The sequence below is a fragment of the Poromitra crassiceps genome, assembly GCF_964638095.1.
Source record: "Poromitra crassiceps genome assembly, chromosome: 1".
NCBI lineage: Eukaryota > Metazoa > Chordata > Actinopteri > Beryciformes > Melamphaidae > Poromitra > Poromitra crassiceps.
In genome coordinates, this window is record NC_139623.1 from 109,452,386 (window position 1) to 109,478,501 (window position 26,116).

The 26,116-nt window shown below is 42.1% G+C and overlaps 1 protein-coding gene across 1 annotated transcript; it reads right to left on the reverse strand.

Moving 5' to 3' along the window:
• Nucleotides 1-489: 489 nt before the first annotated feature.
• On the reverse strand, nucleotides 490-25,293 carry ica1 (islet cell autoantigen 1). The gene is made up of 14 exons (XM_083648814.1): nucleotides 25,206-25,293; nucleotides 24,679-24,707; nucleotides 24,395-24,566; nucleotides 19,453-19,525; nucleotides 18,931-19,054; nucleotides 16,349-16,547; nucleotides 14,823-14,948; nucleotides 6,581-6,679; nucleotides 6,361-6,461; nucleotides 6,107-6,147; nucleotides 5,880-5,942; nucleotides 5,214-5,468; nucleotides 1,359-1,448; nucleotides 490-1,124 (listed from the first exon to the last, which is right to left on the reverse strand). Exons 2-14 carry the CDS (start codon nucleotides 24,693-24,695, stop codon nucleotides 1,003-1,005), a joined length of 1,482 nt encoding a protein of 493 aa, XP_083504940.1. The 5' UTR covers nucleotides 24,696-24,707; nucleotides 25,206-25,293; the 3' UTR covers nucleotides 490-1,002.
• Between the last annotated feature and the right edge of the window lie 823 nt (nucleotides 25,294-26,116).

Consider the following 26,116-nt stretch of genomic DNA (forward strand, 5'->3'; position numbering starts at 1 on the left):
CTAGATGCAGCATTATTGTCAATATTAATTGAAAAAATATGATTCTATTTACAATTACCAAACTCCAAAAGATTTGCAACAGGCATTTCTCACACCGTGAATTAGTTTGCCTCTCACTGTACCTCATACTGCATATATTACCCATGAATGCCCATAACTGTGAATGCTAAACAATTTACCTGCCCAAAAATATTGATGAATGAACTCATGTTACTGTAATTTAAACATATTGTTCATACAATCACACTTTTACTGGATAACATAAAACATGCAACATGCAATAATAAATGAGTGATATGCGTGTATATATACCCATTGACAGAAGTCTAAATGTCATCTGTAATGTATTTGATAGGGCATCACAATTACAATATGTAGCAAACACAAACTTAAAAGCATAAATCTTAAGGAGATCACTATGAACATCCTTTGGTAGCAGGACAATCCCACTTTACACTTTCAGATCGTGTAACATAGACCTGGGTCAGATAGTTGCAAGTACTTCTTAGAGTACCTGATAGGTGGGGTTCTGCATCAGGGTGTTTCAGATGGTGTTATGTAAGTCGCCTATCATAGAAAAAGTTTACCGTCGTGACTTTTGAATACATCACTGGGATTGCCTTAACTTTCTTGCATGCATTGTGTTGCCTTATTAGGTAAACATGAATTATTGCACTGTGACCTTGATATTTTTCTTTTCTTTCCCACAATGTAGTTTTGCCTGTTTGCAATTATCATTCATGAGTCCGGGGGAAAAAGCATAAATGCTACTACAAAATACAGATCTCCAAGGCAGCTAATGTAGGAGGCTTATTGTTCCAAACTCATAGTGAGGTATCCATGCTAAAGTGTGTATTTTGAACCCCAGTGAATGAAACGAGTAAAATAAAGTTGTCCTGCAAATATTTCTGTTCTCACAATGGACAAGACGAGAGCTGATCATAGGCTAGAGAAGGTACCCGTGCCCATCTGAAAAGGTGCCACTATGGTACTGAGGAAGGACTATGCCTTGTGAAGTTCATGCTCTCCGTCACTTTTGCCGACTGCGTCTGGATTAGACAGTGGGTCCAAGTCAGCAAACAGGCTGAACCATGCTGACAGGTCTTTGGATGTCCCTGTCGTCTCTGTAAAATGAGTTAACGAGGGGAAATGTCACCAAGACAAACTAATGTACGTTTACTAAAGCCGTGGTGAAATCCAAACGTTTTCACTTCAATGACTGCATCTGGCTGAGATCCAAGTTTATTCTTGGAAATACTTGTCCCCCACAAGTAGGTTTTAAGGCACCCATAAACACAGGTTTCAGTTGGAAACATTCAAATCTCTTCATATGTTTTACTCATTTGGCTCCGGCCTACCTTTAGCTGCTGGCCTAGAGGGGTTCTGATTGGCTCCAGATGATTGCTCTGTTGCCTGGGAGACGGGCTGTGGAATGCTTCTGGCCCAATCTGAAACGGAGATGCAGATTTAGATTAATCAACAGGGGGACACTTAGCATACAGCATACAGCTATAGCAGGATCCAACATATAAATGGGGGATGTCAGAGATACGGCCCGCGGGCAGGTTTCATCCGGCCCGCGAGATGTTTTGGAATATTAAAAAATATATATATATATATTATTATTATTATTATTATTATTAAATTCGCACCCCATTATCATGAACTATGTGTGGCTAATAAGCAAGCTAAGAGTTCATTCATAAGTTTAATTAACCTGCACTACAAGGAAGTATGTCAGTAGGTCATCAGGTGTAAACAAAGCCGCCATGATGCCACGCTGGAATTGAATCGCGCATTCAGCTACCTACCAAAAAACAAAAGAATCAACAAGATCAGGCACGGACTGCATAATCGGGCACGTCGGGCAAATGCCCGGTGGCCTGGCCTGGCCTGGCCTGGCCTGGCCTGGCCTGCAAAAAAAAAAAAAAAAAAATTGTGCCCGCAGTCAGGCCACTCACTGAACAGCAGGCCAGGCGCTGCCTACTGGTTTACTAGTGGTTTTATTACTTTATTCAGGGTTAAAGTGGGTGCATCTCATTGTAAAATTGGACTTGGCCCAAATTGGGCTTCAAACGGCCCAAATTGGGCTTCAAACGGCCCAAATCGGGCTTCAAACGGCCCAAATCTGGCTTTAAACGACCCAAATTGGGCTTCAAACGGCCCAAATCTGGCTTCAAACGGCCCAAATTGAGCTTTAAACGGCCCAAATTTTTCGGACGCCGGCACGCGCGTCGGCCCGTATCGGCCTGGCCTGCTTGGTATCTAATGCCCGGCCTGAATTATGATCCCAGTCCGCCCCTGAACAAGATGCTGTCGAAAAAGAGAAAGATTGACACGGAATGCAGGCAGTTTCAAGAGAAATGGAAAGAGCAGTATTTCTTTTGTGAAGTAAATGGGTAAATGAGTCGAATTGATTTTAGTAAAAAAAAAAATCCGGCCCCCATGAGGTCTCAGTTGAACAAATCCGGCCCTCTACCTAATATGAGTCTGACACCCCTGATATAAATCATCACACTCTTACAGTACACACACCACTGATGTGGACAGACCAAGAATACAGCAATAATCAAAACATAATTTATTCTTGCAAAATCACATTATCGGTGCTTTATTACATCCAGGCCAACATTATTGGTTCAGCAAGCACCAAATAAAATGTTGAGCTGTAGCTTCCACAGTTTATTTTTACTGCGACTTTCTTACAATTTGAAAGTTCAAGTATTGTGTAAAGAATAGCAATAAGGTAGTCTGGGAACCTGATGAAATCTGCAAGCTCATGTTATATTTGCTCTGGCATTTGCGAATTGGTCTGGCGATGTCAGGCTAGCAATAAGGGTGCATACTTAGTGAACCCCACCACTTTAGATATTGTTATATACAGTACCCTTCCCAAATAATTCTACATACAGTTCCTTAGATTTCAAGAGAGAGAAAAATAAATCCGAATTTAATTTTGAATTCAGGCGGTAATACCACTTACTGCAGAAAAGTCAAGCGGGTTGAATCCTTTTTGACAGCATTGTAAAGGTAGAGATTATTCAGGCTCAGGTGTGTCTTGTTGACCAGCTGGACTTCTCTTGGCTCTCTTAGCCTCCCTTCTAACACTCAAATCACTGCCTCTGATCATCCCACTGTCCATATGTTCCTCCTCAAATTGCTCTAATATACTTTTATTTTGAAGTTGGAGAAAAACCTAATTGGCCCTTGCTTCTCTTTCTACCACTTTGCTTTAGGGTTACAAGAATTATTGTCCGGTCACTATACTGTGACTCTGATCCAGGAATTTAAAGACCCCCTAAAGTAAAAATAAATAAAAATAAATCTTGTTCTTACAGTTGGATGTTTGAGCTTCACTGTGCAGAATGATGTATGTACAGGGTTTGACACGAGAAGGCTGTTTTCACAATCATCTTCTGAAAGTGGAAAGTTTCTCTGAGCTCACTGAAAAGGCTGTTTTCAACAAGCATGATTCGTGACATCACGAATCCTGGAGCCAATCACTGTCCAGTATTCAGCAGTTAAAGCACCAATACATTCTCACTCCCAACTCGTCATATACTGCAGATCGGTCAGAAACCCTTCTTGTCATCACTTTGCCATGAGTTTGGAGTGAGAATGTGGTGAAGGCCTGTGTGTTGGTTGCTTTGATTTTTTTTAATGAGGCAGAAGTAGGGGAAGTCATTTTAGGATTTTAACAATTTAAGCTTTTTGTGAGAAAAACCATCAGATACAAATTATTATTCAAAGTAGAGTATTTTATATACATCTTGAAACATGGTGTCTTTAAGTTGACTGTCACACTCTTTCTAAGTCATCAGGTGAATGCCTACAATATACATGTACATTTAGATTAGTTTGATTTTGAGTGGTGTCTGCCCTACAAATTAATTTAGAAACACTTGATTATGAAATGCCAACTCCTTACATTCGGTCGGTAAATGACATTATGCAAAGGGGTTCATTTCCTTATAATGCTGTTGTACTATTCATAGCAGCCAAGCTGAAAATAGACAAATAACAAAACCAGACGAGGTGCTGGCAGTCGCTGCCCAGAGCAGGATGAAATGGAAAGTGACTGGCAATTAGCGAAGGGTAAGCAAATCTAATTGCCATGTTATAATAGCTCCTTTCTATTATTTAGACAGACGTGTGTTTGACAAAATCATTTCGAGGCCACTTTTCTCCCTGTGTGGAAATGGTTAGCCATCATGGAAAAAACAGCTCAATTTAGTTGGATTCTTACATTTGTTAATGCGTGGGAAAGCACAATAACTAATTATTTAATTTTCATGCATATTTATCTGACCACAGTACTTAATTGAATTAAGATAATGACAACTCGGTTTGATATGTTTTGGCATGCATTTAGCAATGGGAATAATGGAAGGTCTTTCTCTTGGTGGTAAAACTCAAGTCCACTCAGTTGATATACAAATTATTCTTTTGACAACTAAATAGTCTTGTACATATTTACACCTTCGTTTGCTCGCTCTTTCTCACACACACACACACACACACACACACACACACACACACACACACACACACACACACTGACATAATGCATTCCCTACCCCCTAACCTTAACCACCACAACTGAATGCCTAACCCTTAGCCTACCCCAGGGATACTCAACTTGCTTTGCCTGGGGGCCACTTTTGTAAAACTAGGCATCTCACGCACTATGCTTACTCGATGTCAAGGCTGCTGCGTGGCCTCGCCTGACCTATTGGCGCACGCGTGTGTGTGTTGCTCACTAAATGTTATTGCATCAGTTATGTCACGATGCCTGCTTGTGTGTGTGTGTGTTTGCCCCATTATGATATCACTGATGACATCATCAGTGTGTGTGTGTGTGTGTGCCCCCCTATGACATCACTGATCAGTCTTGTCACAATGCCTCCTTGTGTGTGTGTGTGTGTGTGTGTGTGTTTGTGTGTGTGACATCACTTTTGACATCATCACTGATGACATCAATGATGGCATCACATCATTAGCTAATTAGCCTAATTTAAAAAATCTGGCTCCGTCAGGTCACCCACACGGGTGCTCTTTACACTTCCTGAAAGTTTCAGCCCGATCGCACGTAAAACAGCATAGCCGTAGCCGGTCAAAATTCTGCTCGCTCGCACACACACACACACACACACACACACACACACACACACACACACTAAAGTATGTATACACACACACAAGTATGACCTGACCTGAGAGGGACAACTGCAAATGATTCAAGCTCTGGTCCAATAGGTGGGATGGTAAAAAGAAGGAGTGGGCCTCCACTGCTCCCTCTCTATCTGCGGCTGCACCTGTGCCTTCCTCCCTCTCTCCAAACACCTGGTTCCACTCCTGCGTGAACTCGCCCTCATCCAGAGAAGTACTGCCCAAGATCTCGTTCAGTAGAGCCATGCTGTCCTTCTCTCCCTCTTGCTCCGGATAGGCTGAGAGAAGATCTTCATTTCCTAGAATGACCAATGAGATTTTGTACAACTAGATTATCAGGCCGCTACACAGCAAATTAAATCTACTACGGCCCCTTGTGTCATGTTTGTAAGGATTTTATGGTCTGTGTGTGTGTTTTGGGCTTTTATTTGGAAGGTTCTGTGCTTTTATTTTGATGGTTCTGTTCTTTTAATTTGAAGGTTCAGCCCGATGTCACATTCGTGACACAAAACGTGATGTAAATCGTGACTGACAGACACCGCCCGCCCGTCTACCTAGGCAATTTATTATAGAATCAGTGTGTGGGTAGTAATGCCTTAACTTTGGATTTCAAGATTATTTTGTAGATACAGTATAGATTATAATATGTAAAAAAACATACACACAAAGACAGAAATTCAAGTAAGTGGTTGACAACTGACATTTCCCACCTGTCATTTGGCCACTTATGTCCTCGTCTTCAAATACGTGTCCAGAAACAGCTTTGGTCAGTACTGTAAGAGATGAATGCAAAATAAGAATACTGTTATTAACAGGCATTGTTGAGTTCATTCTGTGTTGCATTGGCTTGGTAATAAGTAGGCCATTTCTCAGTAAAACAAATAATTTGCATAATAGTAAAAGTGCCACATAGTTAATTTATTAACAGTCTTTTTACCTCTTCTGCCGTTGGTGTTCTCATTTACTAGTGAGATGAGTCTATAAATATGACAATCAAAAGAAGGTCATGATTAACAGTTTAACGTGTGAGACAACAGGTGCATAGAAGTACAATGCATGTGTAGGTTAAGTCCAGATCCATTTGTTCAATGTTTATCATCATTTTCCTCAGTTTTCAGCATTGGCATGCATAGAGGTTTTGTCAACCTGCATCAGTAAAAACCATAATAATAATAATAGTTTTGTACTCACTGGTCATCTGTGGCCTCAGCCTTCTCCCCAGCTTCTGACTTTGCTTTAATTCTCTTCTTCCCCTTTCTCTTAGCCTTCTTGTCTGTGGGATGTTGTAAGCTCTGCAGGAATAAGCACCTCTTTCATTATAGGCCATGTCTCAAGATACAGTATAGAGCTACTTCTTATCATGGCAGAACTATCACAAATCTCAACTGTAAAGGTCAAGATGCACTCTGACCTTAAGTGCGGAGAACTCATAATGCTGACAGCCCTTGAAGCTTTCATGAATGGCAGCCATAGTGTGAGACGTCTTCTCCCAGAAGTGCAATAGTGTTGTCTGGAACACAGATGAACAGCCAAGTCAATAGTGTTGTCTGGAACACAGATGAACAGTCAAGTCAATAGTGTTGTCTGGAACACAGATGAACAGCCAAGTCAATAGTGTTGTCTGGAACACAGATGAACAGTCAAGTCAATAGTGTTGTCTGGAACACAGATGAACAGCCAAGTCAATAGTGTTGTCTGGAACACAGATGAACAGTCAAGTCAATAGTGTTGTCTGGAACACAGATGAACAGCCAAGTCAATAGTGTTGTCTGGAACACAGATGAACAGCCAAGTCAATAGTGTTGTCTGGAACACAGATGAACAGTCAAGTCAATAGTGTTGTCTGGAACACAGATGAATAGTCAAGTCAATAGTGTTGTCTGGAACACAGATGAACAGCCAAGTCAATAGTGTTGTCTGGAACACAGATGAACAGCCAAGTCAATAGTGTTGTCTGGAACACAGATGAACAGTCAAGTCAATAGTGTTGTCTGGAACACAGATGAACAGCCAAGTCAATAGTGTTGTCTGGAACACAGATGAACAGCCAAGTCAATAGTGTTGTCTGGAACACAGATGAACAGTCAAGTCAATAGTGTTGTCTGGAACACAGATGAACAGCCAAGTCAACAGTGTTGTCTGGAACACAGATGAACAGCCAAGTCAATAGTGTTGTCTGGAACACAGATGAACAGTCAAGTCAATAGTGTTGTCTGGAACACAGATGAACAGCCAAGTCAATAGTGTTGTCTGGAACACAGATGAACAGTCAAGTCAATAGTGTTGTCTGGAACACAGATGAACAGTCAAGTCAACAGTGTTGTCTGGAACACAGATGAACAGTCAAGTCAATAGTGTTGTCTGGAACACAGATGAACAGTCAAGTCAACAGTGTTGTCTGGAACACAGATGAACAGTCAAGTCAACAGTGTTGTCTGGAACACAGATGAACAGCCAAGTCAATAGTGTTGTCTGGAACACAGATGAACAGTCAAGTCAATAGTGTTGTCTGGAACACAGATGAACAGCCAAGTCAATAGTGTTGTCTGGAACACAGATGAACAGTCAAGTCAACAGTGTTGTCTGGAACACAGATGAACAGTCAAGTCAATAGTGTTGTCTGGAACACAGATGAACAGTCAAGTCAATAGTGTTGTCCTGAACACAGATGAACAGTCAAGTCAATAGTGTTGTCTGGAACACAGATGAACAGCCAAGTCAATAGTGTTGTCTGGAACACAGATGAACAGTCAAGTCAATAGTGTTGTCTGGAACACAGATGAACAGTCAAGTCAATACTGTTGTCTGGAACACAGATGAACAGCCAAGTCAATAGTGTTGTCTGGAACACAGATGAACAGTCAAGTCAATAGTGTTGTCTGGAACACAGATGAACAGTCAAGTCAATAGTGTTGTCTGGAACACAGATGAACAGCCAAGTCAATAGTATTGTCTGGAACACAGATGAACAGCCAAGTCAATAGTGTTGTCTGGAACACAGATGAACAGTCAAGTCAATAGTGTTGTCTGGAACACAGATGAACAGCCAAGTCAATAGTGTTGTCTGGAACACAGATGAACAGCCAAGTCAATAGTGTTGTCTGGAACACAGATGAACAGTCAAGTCAATAGTGTTGTCTGGAACACAGATGAACAGCCAAGTCAACAGTGTTGTCTGGAACACAGATGAACAGCCAAGTCAATAGTGTTGTCTGGAACACAGATGAACAGTCAAGTCAATAGTGTTGTCTGGAACACAGATGAACAGCCAAGTCAATAGTGTTGTCTGGAACACAGATGAACAGTCAAGTCAATAGTGTTGTCTGGAACACAGATGAACAGCCAAGTCAATAGTGTTGTCTGGAACACAGATGGACAGCCAAGGTCATACATTCTTCTGGTCTTTTGTGGCAATAATGATCTCAGGCTAAATCCATCAATTTATTTCTCATGGCTAGTGAACAATGGCTCCTTAGGTGGCTTGATAGCCTTTGGGACAATCACAAACCCTCTAAACTTCCATGTCATCTTTTGTATTGCTTTGTTCCCTTCTGTGTTTGTCTTCCTTCCTGGCTTGATGCCATGTGGTAAGGCCATGGAAAACCCTCTATTTAGTTTTGTGGTATGTACAGTACCTGGTATGTGGTTAAAACATGAGACTGTAGGTTTTATGGTATGTACTGTACCTGGTATGTGGTTAAAATGAGACAGTAGGTTGTGTGGTATGTACTGTACCTGGTATGTGGTTAAAACATGAGACTGTAGGTTTTATGGTATGTACTGTACCTGGTATCTGGTTAAAATGAGACAGTAGGTTGTGTGGTATGTACTGTACCTGGTATGTGGTTAAAACATGAGACAAGTTTTGTGGTATGTACTGTACCTGGTATGTGGTTAAAACATGAGACAGTAGGTTTTGTGGTATGTACTGTACCTGGTATGTGGTTAAAACATGAGACAGGTTTTGTGGTATGTACTGTACCTGGTATCTGGTTAAAACATGAGACAAGTTTTGTGGTATGTACTGTACCTGGTATGTGGTTAAAACATGAGACAGTAGGTTTTGTGGTATGTACTGTACCTGGTATGTGGTTAAAACATGAGACAAGTTTTGTGGTATGTACTGTACCTGGTATGTGGTTAGAACATGAGACAGTAGGTATTGTGGTATGTACTGTACCTGGTATGTGGTTAGAACATGAGACAGTAGGTTTTGTGGTATGTACTGTACCTGGTATGTGTTTAAAACATGAGACAGTAGGTTTTGTGGTATGTACTGTACCTGGTATGTGGTTAAAACATGAGACAGTAGGTTTTGTGGTATGTACTGTACCTGGTATGTGTTTAAAACATGAGACAGTAGGTTTTGTGGTATGTACTGTACCTGGTATGTGGTTAAAACATGAGACAGTAGGTTTTGTGGTATGTACTGTACCTGGTATGTGGTTAGAACATGAGACAGTAGGTTTTGTGGTATGTACTGTACCTGGTATGTGGTTAAAACATGATACAGTAGGTTTTGTGGTATGTACTATACCTGGTATGTGGTTAGAACATGAGACAGTAGGTTGTGTGGTATGTACTAGGGGTGTCACAATATATCGTCCCACGAAATTTCGCGATAGTAAAACGTCACGATATGTATCGTTGAGATGAAATCTCATATCGTGAAAAAAAAAAAAAAAAAAAAAAATTCAAAAGTAGACAAAGAAACGTCTTTGTTTGTTGAAGTTCAATGTGTGGAAAGTAGTTCAGTTGAACAAGTCTCTGAAGAGACACATGAGAAGTTATACAGGAGAGAAACCATTCAATTGAGTTTCTGGCAAAACTGTTTACTTGACAGGAAAAACTGAAGATGCATAAAAAATAGACTAAGAAAAGTCTTGTTGTTTGAGTTTGAAGAAAAACTGAAGATGCATAATGAGAATTTATACTGCTGAGAAACCTTTTAGTTCAAAGTAAATCTAAGTGACGGTGTAACTCATTCTATTTCAAGATAAGCCTTATCTCCAATCTCATGTTTTTTCTAGTTGTTATTGTAATAACAATTTCCCACAACAGCATGTTTTGTATTTGTGCATTTCAAATAAAATACTACTTTTCCAGTCATATATTGTCATTATTCAAGTTTAAAAAAATATTGTTAAAATCGTATCGTATCGTATCGTTATCGTGAACCCAGTATCGTGATACGTATCGTATCGTGAACTGAGTGTATCGTAGAGATGCAGCGGTATGATTTTTTGACGGTATGATAACCTTGGAGAAAATTACCACGGTTTCACGGTATCACGGTATCGCGGACCTTTATGTATTCTTGTCAAATATGGCACAAAAAAAACATAATTTTTTTTTACCATGAACAAAATGATAGTTGAATGGGGACCATGATGACAAAAATATATTTGGCAATGAAGTATGCCACAGCATAATTTAATTATTTGGCATGTTTGGATTTGGGTGCATAGGCAAATGCATGTTGAATTGTTGGCTGGTCTCTGCAGCTGTTGATGTGGATACCCCTCCGCTGGTGCCAGTACTACTGCTAGCCTAAAAAAAGAAAAAATACATGTTAATGTAACCTACATCTGTAATGACAGTTAACTGTTGCGAATGTGTGTGTGCTTGGATATATAACAGTACCATTCTTACTTATCATAAATGACGATTTATTTAATCTAATTTTATGTAAAACTAAAACACATAATATCAAATAGATGCTTATCTTTTGTAAAAATCGGATGGACACTGACTGCACTGGACACAAATGATTGTTTCACGTTGATGGCGCACACCCCCACTCACACACACCCCTCTCACACATTAGCCTCTGCCCCTGTGCTGAGCGCTTGTCTTTTCCCCCTCTCTCACACACACACACACACACACTGTTTGTGCCTCAATTCACTGGCAGGTTGGAGGAGTCTTAGTTTCTACATTATTGAACGTTACTTCTCTTCAGTTCAATATGTTTTTGATAACGAGGCGCTGGCCAGCCTGGCCTACACAAGACGTGATCACTCAGTCAAGAAGTAACGTTACGTTAACGTTAGTCAGCTGATGCTAATTAGCCATGTTAACGATAGCCTATGATGAGTCATGAGTGTTTATCTTACGTTAATGTTAGCTACTCCTCAAACCTGCCGGTGGAAATGGTTTAGCGTTATGTCCGATGTGATGTATGATGAAGCAAGACAACGTTAAGTACCTTGAATTTTGCAAATGAGGACGGCTGGTGTTGATGGGCTATCATGTTTGAGGTAGGCTATTGCCTCCTAGTGCAGCCACTCTTCGCCTGCATGTCTTGCATGTTGGCTGTCCTTCCTCCTGTAAGCCCTGGCCATCCGTTTTTCTGATAACCAAAATAGTCCCACACTACCGATTTTGTCCTTTTTTGACTGGGGAAAAAGTTCGGGGGGTTCTTCACCTCTCTGGCAGCCATTGTCACGCGGCACGCCACTCAAAACAATGATGACTCCTTGATGATGATAGCTGCAGTCTGCCAGCTACTGATTGCTCTACACACACATGCAGCAGGGGGGAGGGGCCACGTAACTGCACTCTGTCTCTGCAAGGGACCTGGGCACTTTCTCTCAGGGAAACAGCTGATACCGTGGAGAAGGTATGACGGCAAAATTTAGTGGTTTTGATACCGTGGCTTTTTCAAACCGCGGTATACCTTCAAACCGGAAACCGCTGCATCCCTAGTGTATCGTGACACCCCTAGTATGTACTGTACCTGGTATGTGGTTAAAACATGAGACAGTAGGTTTTGTGGTATGTACTGTACCTGGTATGTGGTTAAAACATGAGACAGTAGGTTTTGTGGTATGTACTGTACCTGGTATGTGGTTAAAACATGAGACAGTAGGTTTTGTGGTATGTACTATACCTGGTATGTGGTTAGAACATGAGACAGTAGGTTTTGTGGTATGTACTGTACCTGGTATGTGGTTAAAACATGAGACAGTAGGTTGTGTGGTATGTACTGTACCTGGTATGTGGTTAAAACATGAGACAGTAGGTTGTGTGGTATGTACTGTACCTGGTATGTGGTTAAAACATGAGACAGTAGGTTGTGTGGTATGTACTGTACCTGGTATCTGGTTAAAATGAGACAGTAGGTTGTGTGGTATGTACTGTACCTGGTATGTGGTTAAAACATGAGACAGTAAGTTGTGTGGTATGTACTGTACCTGGTATGTGGTTAGAACATGAGACAGTAGGTTGTGTGGTATGTACTGTACCTGATATGTGGTTAAAACATGAGACAGTAGGTTGTGTGGTATGTACTGTACCTGGTATGTGGTTAAAACATGAGACAGTAGGTTGTGTGGTATGTACTGTACCTGGTATCTGGTTAAAATGAGACAGTAGGTTGTGTGGTATGTACTGTACCTGGTATGTGGTTAGAACATGAGACAGTAGGTTTTGTGATATGTACTGTACCTGGTATGTGGTTAAAACATGAGACAGTAGGTTGTGTGGTATGTACTGTACCTGGTATGTGGTTAAAACATGAGACAGTAGGTTGTGTGGTATGTACTGTACCTGGTATGTGGTTAAAACATGAGACAGTAGGTTGTGTGGTATGTACTGTACCTGGTATGTGGTTAAAACATGAGACAGTAGGTTGTGTGGTATGTACTGTACCTGGTATCTGGTTAAAATGAGACAGTAGGTTGTGTGGTATGTACTGTACCTGGTATGTGGTTAAAACATGAGACAGTAGGTTGTGTGGTATGTACTGTACCTGGTATCTGGTTAAAATGAGACAGTAGGTTTTGTGGTATGTACTGTACCTGGTATGTGGTTAACTCATTCAGGGCCAGTTTAGGACTGCCAATATTTAGCACAGGCCAAAGATTTTCATAATTGTTGGTCATCTTTCAAGACCCACAGTAAATTATCTATTAGCACCAGAGTGATTTGCAATACCTCAAAATGAAGATGTACGTCTCTGGGTTCACCAGGAAAAAAAAAGTTAGCTTTTAGCATGTTCTGTACTCTACTTATATCCATTTATATACACCCTGTTTTCACCCAAAATGTCTCTCTCTCAGATGACAAACAGGAGCAAATGCAATTTCTGTAAAATATACATTCTCAAGCAGAACTCGCTCTCAATTCTTTTATTTTGAACTGTATTGACATCAGACATGTAAATACTATTCGTTATGACACAAATGAAAAAAAATAAATATATATATATATATATATATACACATGAAGTGCTTTTTTTTTACATTCAACAATACTGCAGTGTGAGTGAGTGTGCAGACAGACACACAGACAGACAGACAGAGAGACAGACAGACAGACACACCGACAGACAGACAGACAGACAGACAGACAGACAGACAGACAGACAGACAGACAGACAGACACACACACACACACACACACACACACACAGACACACACACACACGATCCCCCTTCGTTGCGTGATTTCTAACCCCACATAGGATAAGCAATAACCACGCCCTGTGGCGCCGGGATTGGCCAGGAGCAACAGTGGAGCAGAGACACTACACTGGAGGGCACGCAGTCCAGCGATTTCATGAAGCTCTTGAGAACGGGCAGCGGGCTTCTGCCTGCGTGCCTAGCTGTTCGTGTGCTGCTCGTCCATGTCTCCCCCTGTCATATTCTTCCTGCTATCGTTGCCGTTTTCCCCTCGGCTATTCAACACGTCCTCACCGCCCTCTGATCACTGCTGATCGATCATTTCCTCATTCCTCCGATGATCAAACGCATCTGTGGATTACTTTCTCCGGTTTTCTCCGGCTGGCACACAGGAAGGCTGGCACACAGAAAAGCGACCAGCTCCTGCAGCGCGCGAGGGGCGTTTCAATGGGGTTTCTCCTGTCAGCACAAGGCAAGCTCCTTATCCATTTTCTGATATTCCTCCTGCTCAATTTCAAAACAACAGCTGCGGTATGTGTTTGTTCACGTGTTGTCTTAGATGATAGGGACCTGATACCATGTGACAGGCTGGGGAAGTGTTTTAACTACGCCCTGCAGTAATAAAAACAAAAACACGTCAAACACGTCATTGGCCCTCTGGGCTATTCCTGATAAGACGTCAAAGACGTCATTGGCCCTGAATGAGTTAAAACATGAGACAGTAGGTTGTGTGGTATGTACTGTACCTGGTATGTGGTTAAAACATGAGACAGTAGGTTGTGTGGTATGTACTGTACCTGGTATGTGGTTAGAACATGAGACAGTAGGTTGTGTGGTATGTACTATACCTGGTATCTGGTTCAAATGAGACAGTAGGTTGTGTGGTATGTACTGTACCTGGTATGTGGTTAGAACATGAGACAGTAGGTTGTGTGGTATGTACTATACCTGGTATCTGGTTAAAATGAGACAGTAGGTTTTGTGGTATGTACTATACCTGGTATGTGGTTAAAACATGAGACAGTAGGTTTTGTGGTATGTACTATACCTGGTATCTGGTTAAAATGAGACAGTAGGTTTTGTGGTATGTACTGTACCTGGTATGTGGTTAGAACATGAGACAGTAGGTTTTGTGTTATGTACTGTACCTGGTATGTGGTTAAAACATGAGACAGTAGGTTTTGTGGTATGTACTATACCTGGTATCTGGTTAAAATGAGACAGTAGGTTTTGTGGTATGTACTGTACCTGGTATGTGGTTAGAACATGAGACAGTAGGTTGCACCGACTGGCTCCGAGCAAGTCAACTTTCTGGCACACATCAGTCTTCAGTTTGTCAAAGCTTGTTTTGGTGGTGCGCACCTGGGCTTGAACCTGTGATATAGGAGATATGGTATGCTGCTCAATTGAAGATAAGGTCCAAACATCTTCTATTATGTCACTTACAGCTGGGAATGATGAAAACATCAAAACATCTTCTATTATGTCGCTTAAAGGTGTGAATGGCTTACCTCGACGAAGTCGGGGGTGGTGGGTGATTCGCTTGGTTGATCTCCTCTTGTGTAGGACCCAATGCACAATATGTGTATATATACTGTACATACATATATTTCCTTTTTTGCAAGTACCCTCATCACATTGTAAACTCGGCATGTGAGTGTGTGATTTTTTACTTTTGTTTGTTTGTTTCGCCTTGTTTTTGTTTTTTTGTTTTGTTTATTTTATTATGTTTGTTCAGCCTTGTGTGTTATAAAAAAAGGGGGGGGGAGATAACTGTACATTCTAACCTGTAATATTGTTTTCTGTAAAAATATGTTCACTTGACTATGCACCAATGTGGACTGTACTCTGCCTCGCAAATAAAAAATATTATAAAAAAAAAAAAAAAAGCTGTGAATGATGAAAACAGACATTGGACTTAAAGTTTGTGCATGTTCGTGCAAGTTATACATAATTGTAAGCGAAATGGAGCCATGCCTATGCCTAATGCTACACTGTAGTTTGAACTATTGAACCAACATTTCATGGTGTAGTATGCCCTCTAGTGGCAAGTAAGTATAGGAAATTCTGTTTTGCAGAATTATGCTGTGAGTGGCTAGATACTGGCTACATGGTCTTTATCATGTGGACAAGGGCCCTAGGCCAATTGCATTGCAACATTAACAATATAGTGTAAACAGGTGTTAGCTAAACCAAGCTAAGCATAAAGGCCTTTGGGAATCCAACTGGAAAATCTGGAGAATTTGATTGTTCTAAAAAGTGATCAAATCCAATGTTTCTTAATATGATTCCTTGGTCAGAACCAATCATTCACCCATTTTTATCTAATGAAACAGCACACAGCAAGACAGAATAACTCAGATAACTATAAAAAAAATGTGAATATCATGGAAATACCATGGATGACCGTGGGCTTCAGCAGATTGTCAAACAGACGATTCAAAAATTTGGCGGAGATTCAGAGGGAGTGGACTGAGGCTGGAGTCAGTCATAACTGAGAAGTAACTGCTGATTTTCTTCACACTATTCTAATTTCTTGAAATACTGTTTTGGGGGTTTTCTGGACCTGTAGGCCAAAATTATGAAAAATGAAACAAATAAAGGCTAGAAATATTTCACTTTGTGTGTAATGAATCTATAATCTATGAAAGTTTCACTTTTTGACAGGAATTGTGGGAAAAAACAAACTTTTCCATGATATTCAAATTTTTGGGAAAGGATCTGTAGCGATATAGTGCAAAGACTGTATTGTACCCACAATGCTACAGACAAACCTTGCGGAACTTCTCCATCTGTTTGTGTGTGTCGGGATCCAACTCCTGGGATACATCCTTCATCCAAAGCAACGCTCCGCGGTATTCGGTCCTGGACTGCTCCATTCGGTTCACAGTCAGCCACGTGTCTGAGATCGCCCGATAGCGAAACGTCTCCACCTCCTGGTACAGGCGGCACAGAGGGTTCCGCAGAGCCAATCTGTAGGCCAAATTAAGTATTAATGGTGCTACATGTAGCATTTTAACATCAATAAATCATGACCATACTTATTTTTAGACATTAGTACAAACCATCCCTGAAATGCATTGCCTGAGTTGGTATCTGAATTATTATTATTTATTAAGTATAAGGGTGTATTCACACCTCTAGGTCGTTTGCTTTGTTCCGATTCAGGGGGTTAATTGATACAATTGTTGCATTTGTGCATTGGTTCGTTTGTGTTCACACAGCCACAAATCAAACAGTCCAAATAGTATTGACGAGACTCCTTGGCCAGGACACACTCCTGTAGGCTAATAGCCTCCCGGGATGGAAAAAATAATTCCCAGAGATTTTACAGGATTATAAGAATGTGTTTTGTTAGACCTACATTGTAGGCTACGTCGGGCATGCGCCGTGCGAGGAGAAGGAGAGAAAGAAAGAGGGAGGGATCGGGAGAGAGAAAGAGAGGGAGAAAGTTATTTATGTATGTATTTATTCATTCATTTATTTATTTATTTATTTATTTAGGCTATCGGGAATTTGGAAATAGAAGATCAAAGACCCTCGCAACTTCTGCTATTACTATCACGGAGACTCAGAGGATTACACATATGAACACGTGTCCTGTCAGGAATCAAATATTAATAAATAATTTTATAATAACATTACGGACATTTCGAGGAAGACATGCAATCAGTCTGATTGTCTGATTGAACCAGACAATCTTATCACAAAGATGGCTGGCTCTGATTACCACAACTTGTTTTCATTTATTTAATGGAGACCAGAGGTAAGTTGGTCGAGTTCAAACTGCTGATGTGACGATGCAAAAATCCCCCAAAGTTTATCCATGCAAACGCTAGTTTCATAAGTCGCCAAAACAGATATGAAGAATGAAGATTTTGTTTTTTATGCCTCCGCCGGCGATATTGTACAGCCATTTATATGTTACTATAATTCCTAAATAATTATTTATTTTGTTAGCAGAGCAATTGTGTAAAGGTTAAGTCATTATTAGCGTCATGGGGCCCTATCTTGGTACAGGCGATATCCCCTATTTGTGCTTGCGCACCTGTTTGGGCGTGCCTTAAGGCAGGGAAGATAGCAGTCCGCCTTGCGCAGGTGTTATGCCGAGTTTTGCACCCCCGCCCAGCAGCAGCTAAACACATCCCCACCTCACGGGAGTATATTGTAATGATTTATACCCAAATGTAACTGTTTAAAAGTAATATAATTGTCTGGGTAGACATGACCTCCCTGTTTTCTGAGTTAAAACAGCCCTGAAATATGGTGGGGATGCAATTCTCGGCGGAGATGCGGAAACGTTCACAGCACCTGCAGCAGGTGCAAATTAGAGCCCTGCCAAATCATCTGCACCCCCAAAATGCCAGCGCAAATGGGATTTAGGCGGTCTTAAGTGTCAGAATTATTCACAGGTGTGGCCAGGCAATGCCTGGGCGTTACATCAAATAAACCAATTAGATTCCTGTCTCGCAATCGCTGTTTGCGCGAGGCATGCAATATACTGGAATTCTCTCCATGCGTAATAGTGGACTCACTCGTGTCGAGGACAGAGAGAGATGGAGAGAGCTTATTGACAGATCGTCTGTGGTCCCATAACAGGATAGGTGAAGGTGAATAGCCTATGTCCATTGTCCAACAAGTTTTCTCAATTCATTTCCCTCTCTGTGATGTGATCAAAGTTTCTCAATGAGTTATAGTTGATTGCCTCACTGAATTATCTGCTAATACCCAATTTTAGCAGCAGAATTTGATGTCCTGGAGTGGCAAGGCTGTGCGTAATGATATATCCAAAAGGAATTTTACTCTGCACTGCGCGGAGATTATGGTGCGCTCAAGCACACAGCGGGGTATTTAGCGCGTAAGAGGTGCTTTTAAAAGCTCTTAGCGCAAAGTAATTGTGCGCTGCTGACGATAGGATAATGTCATCTATCCCCACATTTTTGCGCTGAAACACCTGGTTTGGCATCTGGCACGCCAAACACTAAATTACCGCTTTTGCGAAGATAGGGCCCATGGTCTTGAAAATGGTCTTGGTCTTGGTCTCGCCCACCCTCGGCCTTGGTCTTGTCTCGGCACCCACCCAGACAAGTGTGGGTTTTGGGGGTTTTATTTGTTCTCTTTGCTATTTTCGATTAGTTGACAACACCAAAATGTAATTTGGGGAAATGGGGTGAATCTATGCGGTCTCAATAAGGAGGGACGGGAGACTCTTCTCTACTGCGAAACTAACTTTGCGGTTTGGGCTGATAAAATGGCTCTGTCTTCACACAAAATATTTCTTAGTGCAGCTTTATCTTTTATCTGACTTATTTGAATGTCCCATAAGATGAAGATAGTGTACATGTATGTAGCTTACCTCTGCTGGGAGGAGAAGCAGAGGGCTTTCCCTGTGGCCTGCATGATCTTGCCTGCCCTGGTCTTGTCCTGCGAGCCCTGGGAGCGCAGGAACCGACCCAGCTCATTCTCCTCCTGGGAAAGGACTGCATGGGAAACAGGATGAATATTAGTCTTAACATTCAGCCTTAAAATAGTCCTTAAAGTAATGGAATTAGCAACTTAGATTAGGAATTTAGATAAGATAAAATGTCAATACATTCCCCATGGGGAAATTAGGTATTTCAATGAGTGCGTTTTCTTGTTCTTATCCAAACATTAGTTCATATCCTAGTTAATTTCCTATCGAGGAGTTTATGCCCATTCTTGTAAATGCAATACTGTAAAGTTTAAACAGTATACTCATGTGCATGGGTATAACGGATTTTCTTTTTGCAATATCTGTAAATGTGGATGTAAACCCATTCTCCCAAATTTAATGTTTTGGTAGTAATGTAAAGATTTAATTTGGGCCAGATCAATAATGCTGTAGGAATGAACGTACTGCAGATTCTCCTCTGGTACTGCTCGATCACCTTCAGCAGCTCCATGCATGTTCTCTGGATAGAGTGGAAGACCTGCAGAGCAACAGGAAAATGGCGTCAACAAAGTCCAAGAGATGCCCGACCTTCGCGTAGGTCAGGGTTTCCCAACCTTTTTTGACTTGTGACCCGACTTTGACATCACAAAGATTTAGAGACCCGAGACGTTCAAATTCCTTCTTCTTCTTCTGTGTTGTTTTATGGCAGTTGGCATCCTTTACCGCCTCCTTCTGGATTTATCCATCCATTGCTTCCCTACATTCTGTAAAACCTAGACAATCATCTTCTTCTAATGGCTTTCCGGCAGACTGGATGCCGTGCGGCACATTGCTGCCTCTCACAAAATATTACAGAAATTCCAGACTGGGGGGTCCGCCCCCTCCTCAATGTTCCTCCCTCCGACCGCCTCGCTCTCCTATTCCACCTCTGTGTTCCCGACCCGGACCTCTCGGCCCTCGTGCCAGCACGCCGACCTCCCTCACTGCTCGACAGTTCAGACTCCATCTCCTCCGGCAGATCCTCTCTAAGTGCTCTCCATACCGTCCAACAGTTGCTACATTAAAAAAAAAAATCTTCTTTTTTTCAGGCAACCCTATTTGAATTCCAGACGACCCCACTTAGGGTCGCGACCCTAAGGTTGGGAACATTGACAGTAAATATAGTGGACCAACTGAGCTAATTGTTTTTGACACGGCAAAATGAAGCCCACTTCCTGATATTGTTTAATTCCGTTTAATTGGATGAATGGATTTTCCTGGTGCATTGTGGGAAATCTGTTCAAATCTGGAGCCGCGAATACAGGAAGGGGCGTGAACATGGACGGGATTCGGGGGAGTGTCTGAATTGCTCTCTGAAAAATGTCCTCACAGCCACGACAGCCATCTTGTTCAAGTTGTTTTCCCCGCTAGCTTACACTTGCTAACGAATGTTGCTAACGTTAGTTGCTCTTGCTAGCCTTGCTCCATTGCTCTCACAGTGCATACAGTAGCCCGAAGAAAAAGCCAGAGAGTATTATTTCCTCCAGACCTCGCGTCACCAGCCTGCCGCTTGCAACTTCCTATCTTCCACAAAATCAAGGTAATCTTATTTTCTAACGTAATAGCATAGCATGACATTAATGCTAGCTACATGTCCATTTGTCATTACAGGAGGTCTAACATTAGACTAGTAGCAGAAGTTAATGTTATACAACGTTAAACATTATTGCATGCTGCACAGATTCGGACGTAGACGGAAAACAGACGCAGTTCTGTTTACCTACCTCTTTGAGATGAGGCAGAGCATATACTCATATCTATCTATCTAGCTAACATTAGATCAACTGTATCAATCAATGAGGGGAACAAGGGGGTTAAACTCCTCTGGATAGTTTATCCACCTCAGCATTTACAGTATTTACCAATCGCACGTAGTGTTGGGTAAGCAAACGTTAACGTTATACAGTGATTAATAGTTATACAGTGATTAACAGTGTCATTCATTTCTTCAAGGGGTGGCCGTCCAGTACCAGTGATGGGGACACACAACAGAGGATCAAATGATTTGTGAAGTTCAAAGCTATAATATTCTGTTCTCCTGAGATTATAACGCTAAACTACATGTTACTGATGATCAGTTGTTTCAACATAGGTTATTGCAATAACACACAAGCCAAATGCTGACATGAGAGATTTGCTTTGAACAATTTGTAGCTAGTATCTGCCAGTGACCGGAGAACATTGTTATATTTGCTTGTTTTAATGCTTTTGTCAATACACATTGCCAACAAAGTCAAGTCAAGTCAAGTTTATTTATATAGCCCTAATTCACAAGCATGTCTCAGAGGGCTTCACAGAAAGTATGTCTAGCTAATTCTAGCTGACACAACAGTAACAAGAATATACAGAATAAAGATAACATTTGAACAATTGATAATATAGAAAATATAGGAATGAGGGGAGAGCAGAGGAGAGAGCAGGAGAAGGGAGAAGAGCAGGGGGAATGTGAGAGAGTGATGGGGTGGGGAGGGAATGGGAAATGCTGGAGGGTATAGGAGGTGGGGAAGGAGCAAGAGGAGAGAGCAGGAGAGGGGAAGGGAGGGGAGGTGTGGGGGAGAAGAGAGCAGGGGGAGGGAGGAGGTGGGGAGAGAATGAGCAATATAGACGGAGGAGAGGGGGGAGGTGGGGAGAAAATAGGAAATGTGGAGGAGGAGAGAACAGAGAAGGAGAGATGAGGGTGCAGGGGAGGGAGAGCCAGGGTAGAGAAGCAGGGGGAGTGTGAGGGAGGGAGGAGGCGGGGAGAAAACGGGAAACGCGGAGGAGGAGGCAACAGAGGAGAGACGCAGGGGGAAATGTGGAGGAGGAGAGAACAGAGAAGGAGAGGTGGGAGGGTGCAGGGGAGGGAGTGCAGGGGGAATGTGAGAGAGGGGAGAGGACAGAGAGGAGGAGAGAACAGAGAAGGAGAGGTGGGAGGGTGCAGGGGAGGGAGAGCAGGGGGAACGCGAGAGGAGGAGGCGGGCGAGGGAACAGACCTCTCTGCTCCCTCCTCCCCCACATCCCCCCCCCCCCCCCCCCAGAGAGGACAGAGAGGAGGAGAGAACAGAGAAGGAGAGGTGGGAGGGTGCAGGGGAAGGAGTGCAGGGGGAATGTGAGAGAGGGGAGAGGACAGAGAGGAGGAGAGAACAGAGAAGGAGAGGTGGGAGGGTGCAGGGGAGGGAGAGCAGGGGGAACGCGGGAGGAGGAGGCGGGGGAGGGAACAGACCTCTCCGCCCCCTCCACCCCCACATCCCCCCCCCCCCCCAGAGAGGACAGAGAGGAGGAGAGAACAGAGAAGGAGAGGTGGGAGGGTGCAGGGGAATAATATACAACAAAGATAGCCTTGTTGTATATTATCATGTATCTGAATGTCGCAAATATGATCGCAGAACAATCCATTAATTGTTGAGGCAGGTTGGATAAAATGATCAGATGTGATATAAAGATTGTTGATGTCGAGTGAACACGAACTACGAACCGAAGATTGGACCAGAGGACATGACGACGGAGAAACAACCGACCAGCAGTCTGCTTCAATCAACAAATGCTTTATATTTATTGAAATGAAATATGGTGATATCTGGTGGTCTGAAATTACTCTCTCTAGCTAGGCTAACTGGCTCATATTGTGTCATATTATTGTAATGTCTGAATCGACATTTCATAACTTTATAATAGCCTAACGTTACTGTATAGCCTGGATGACGTTCGCTAATGCTACCCAGCCTTCCATTGGCATATGCTGCCTTTAGCTTGTGGTATTATGGTACAGTAATATTGTCTAGTTGGCTAGACAGACGAGTTTATCTGAAATCAGGGTGACAAGATCCCTGCTGCTAGCTTGTCTGCCTTTCTGTGTCAGAGTATCTAGCTTGTTTACAGTATCTTAACAGACTGCATTACATGCTACACAATGCAAATATATTTAAATATAATTCAAACAATGGTTCCTTTCCCATACCATGGTGGGCTGGACTGTACAGTATTGCTGTGAAAAAGTTACATTTGATTGTGTCAAGTGTTACAGGTTATATTTTTAACTGAGCTTTGCGGAATTACCTCAACACAATTGTGTATCAGCTTTAAATGTCCGATACAGCAGTAAACAAACGACCAGCAGCATTCAAATGTGCAAAAACTTTATATTTATTGAAATGTGGTGATCTCATGTCACATTACATAATGTTATGCACAAATAGTCTACTGCCCAGAAGCGTCACTTTACATGTATGGTAGGGAATTATTTTCATTATGTTAAACCAACATTTATCTTCCATAATGCATTAAATCATAATCACAATGCTATGAAGACATTAGCTAATCACCACAGAGCTGCACAGACCAGTTTATCAGATAATTTTGCCGTAAAATGTGTCCAGGTGATCAGCTCTGAAGGCCCCGGCTTGTATGGTCCCTGCCCGTCCGCTAAAATCTGATTTCAATATAGGTGTTATTGTGATAAACTGACCTCATAATATGCATCTATACTGTTACGTGTGTCTACTAACATCATTAAAATATCATAAAGGTAACGCTGTTTCTGGTAGTTTACTTTTAATCTATGGCTACGTTGCTAGGCTAGCTAGCCTGCCTTGGCAACTGGCTGTGCTGTGGTTGGGATCATCTGGTTTGCTGTGGCTGGTGTCAATCAAAGAAACCTCGCTCCAAAAGTCTTTTTTATCGCCTCTTTTACCCGAAATGGGACCAAAGACTTGAAATTGTTTATAAAGACCATAAACTCTTTCGGAAAATGTTTATTTAAGACGCAGACCGAGAGAGAAGTCGGCTCATTTTTCCATTGAGGCCAATGTACGTGACGGCACTTCCGGACCGTGACGTGCGCTTCCCCCCGGCCTTTCGAGAAAATGAAATTTCAGGACTGGCTTCATAAATTTCCCCACTCTATTGGCCACTGGTTGGGAACCACTGGCATAGGTTATTCTCAGTAAACAGGGACTGTAGGGGACTGATGTACGCATGTTCATCAGACACATCTTTTTGAACCACTTTTAATGATTCTTTTATCCAACACCTGCCTAAAATAATAGAGATAGATATAAGTATCGGATGTGCACACAACACATCTACTACCCCCTTCACACTTCACTCATGAAGCAGCGATACGGTTGATGGAGGAGGAGATGGGTTAATGGAAGTGTTTTAAGCCTCGAGCAAATGGCCATGCATTGTGTGAATCAATAGGCAGCAGGTCTCCATTTTTTTCATCAGTCAATGGTGACAGTGCGCCTGTGGGCAAGCATCTGCAGTGTTTTTCGATGAACTCATCCGTTATGTAACAAAGATCTGTGGAAAGTTACAGTAACATGACTGGCACTAAGTCATGCTATAAAAAAAAAACTACAAGCCCCAGCAGTTTTGTCATCCTCCTCACCTCCAACTTGCCATCCAGGTCTGCGTCTGACGCCACCACATGTTCGTCCTCTTTCTTCCCAGTGACCTTGATGAGCGTCTGTTTGGTTTTCCAGTACTTCTGCTGGAACTTGTTCACCACCGATGAGTCTTGACTTTGAATGAAACGGTCAAGATAGTCCCGGGAGTAGCCGCTGCAATGACACAGAAATTGGTTTATGTTGTGACTGCAGACTTTCCTGGGGGTGGGAGTTCTTCTTCATCAATGCGAAACTGAATTGTAAATGGGGACAGAATTATACTCACAAATTTCCTCCCTCCATTTTTAAGACTGCCTGTGGGTAAAGCAGAGCAGTTAGTACACATGTACTTCAGTTTATGTTGTGAGTTTAGGTTAGTAATAGGCCAAAGGCTGTATATGTATAAGGTCGTATGGCAAAGGTGTAGGCTTAATTGTCTTTCTACCAAACTACCCAGCCAACCCACCTGCGGTCTATATCAGCTCTGGGGTAAAAAGCCCCAGCCCCCCCCCCTCCCTCAGTGTGCGCATCAGCATCACTGTTCTCTTTAATAGCACAGGCTATGGTGTGATGCGAGCCGCGTTGCTTAATTATAACACACACACACTTTACAGCAAGAAGTAACATTGAATTAGCCTGTGCAGTGCGACTTCATCCCAGCCTACCGCACCGCACCAGAATAAACAAAACGCTTCACTCACACACTATACGGATGCAATTCTCTCCCTCGCCCCTTTGAAAGTATATGCTTCGGCTAGAACGGGAAAATATCTACGGTAAATGAATCTAAAATGAAAGATGTTGCAGACATACCTTGCTGTCGATAACATGTAGGTAGAAAAGCTCCTATTATATTATTTCCATCGCTACACGGACATCAGCCTTGGCTCGCATCCCATTAGGCCCACTATGTACAGTACACACAGCTGCTCATTCAGTTCAATGGATTCGCCTGCACGAAAGATGGCTGACGTCATTCAAACTGCGGTGCGCCTCCCACCTCTATCCGCCTGACGGCCAAGTGTCGCGCATCATATTATACCGTATTTGTCTCATGCAAACAAAGCTGATGTAGTAGTATAGGCCCTATAGGCTACATACTGTAGGTTTGACTTGAGCATCGCGTTGTGTTGACAGTTCAAGAAGTTGGTCATTTATTAGCAAACGTGTGTGAACGTTGTGGATGGATATAAAAACATTTCAAATTGTAGCAGCCTATATTTCAAAAGTTATAGCCTACGTCTATGAAGATGGCTTTGAGGGTTGAGGCTGACATTTTATGACACATAAAATGCATGCCTACCCAGCAAACATCGTCTTGACCGCGACGTCACCAGACGATAGAATTGTGGTTTGGCATCTACCATCTAAGTCTGACGTTCTCTCCACGTTCCTCCAATGTAACGTTTAGACTGTCACTTCAAAACAAAAAATATTGATCTCATATTGCTTTGAAAACACCACATGTAGGTGTCTTTTGTGTTTTTGTTGAATAAAAATGACATTGGATTGACAATTTACCTGTTGTGTGATCAGATACCCAGCAAACATCGTCATGACCGCGACATCACCAGACGATAGAATTGTGGTTTGGCATCTACCATCTAAGTCTGACGTTCTCTCCACATTCCTCCAAAGTAACGTTTAGACTGTCACTTCAAAACAAAAAATATTGACCTCATATTGCTTTGAAAACACCACATGTAGGTGTCTTTAGTGTTTTT

Bases quoted from the DNA above. Each gene is read 5' to 3' on its own strand.
- ica1 (XM_083648814.1), bottom strand. The intron at 19,055-19,452 runs GTACGTTCATTC...TTTCCCATGCAG, and splicing joins GTACCAGAGGAGAATCTGCA to TCCTTTCCCAGGAGGAGAAT. The intron at 5,469-5,879 runs GTGGGAAATGTC...TGGTCATTCTAG, and splicing joins CATAAGTGGCCAAATGACAG to GAAATGAAGATCTTCTCTCA.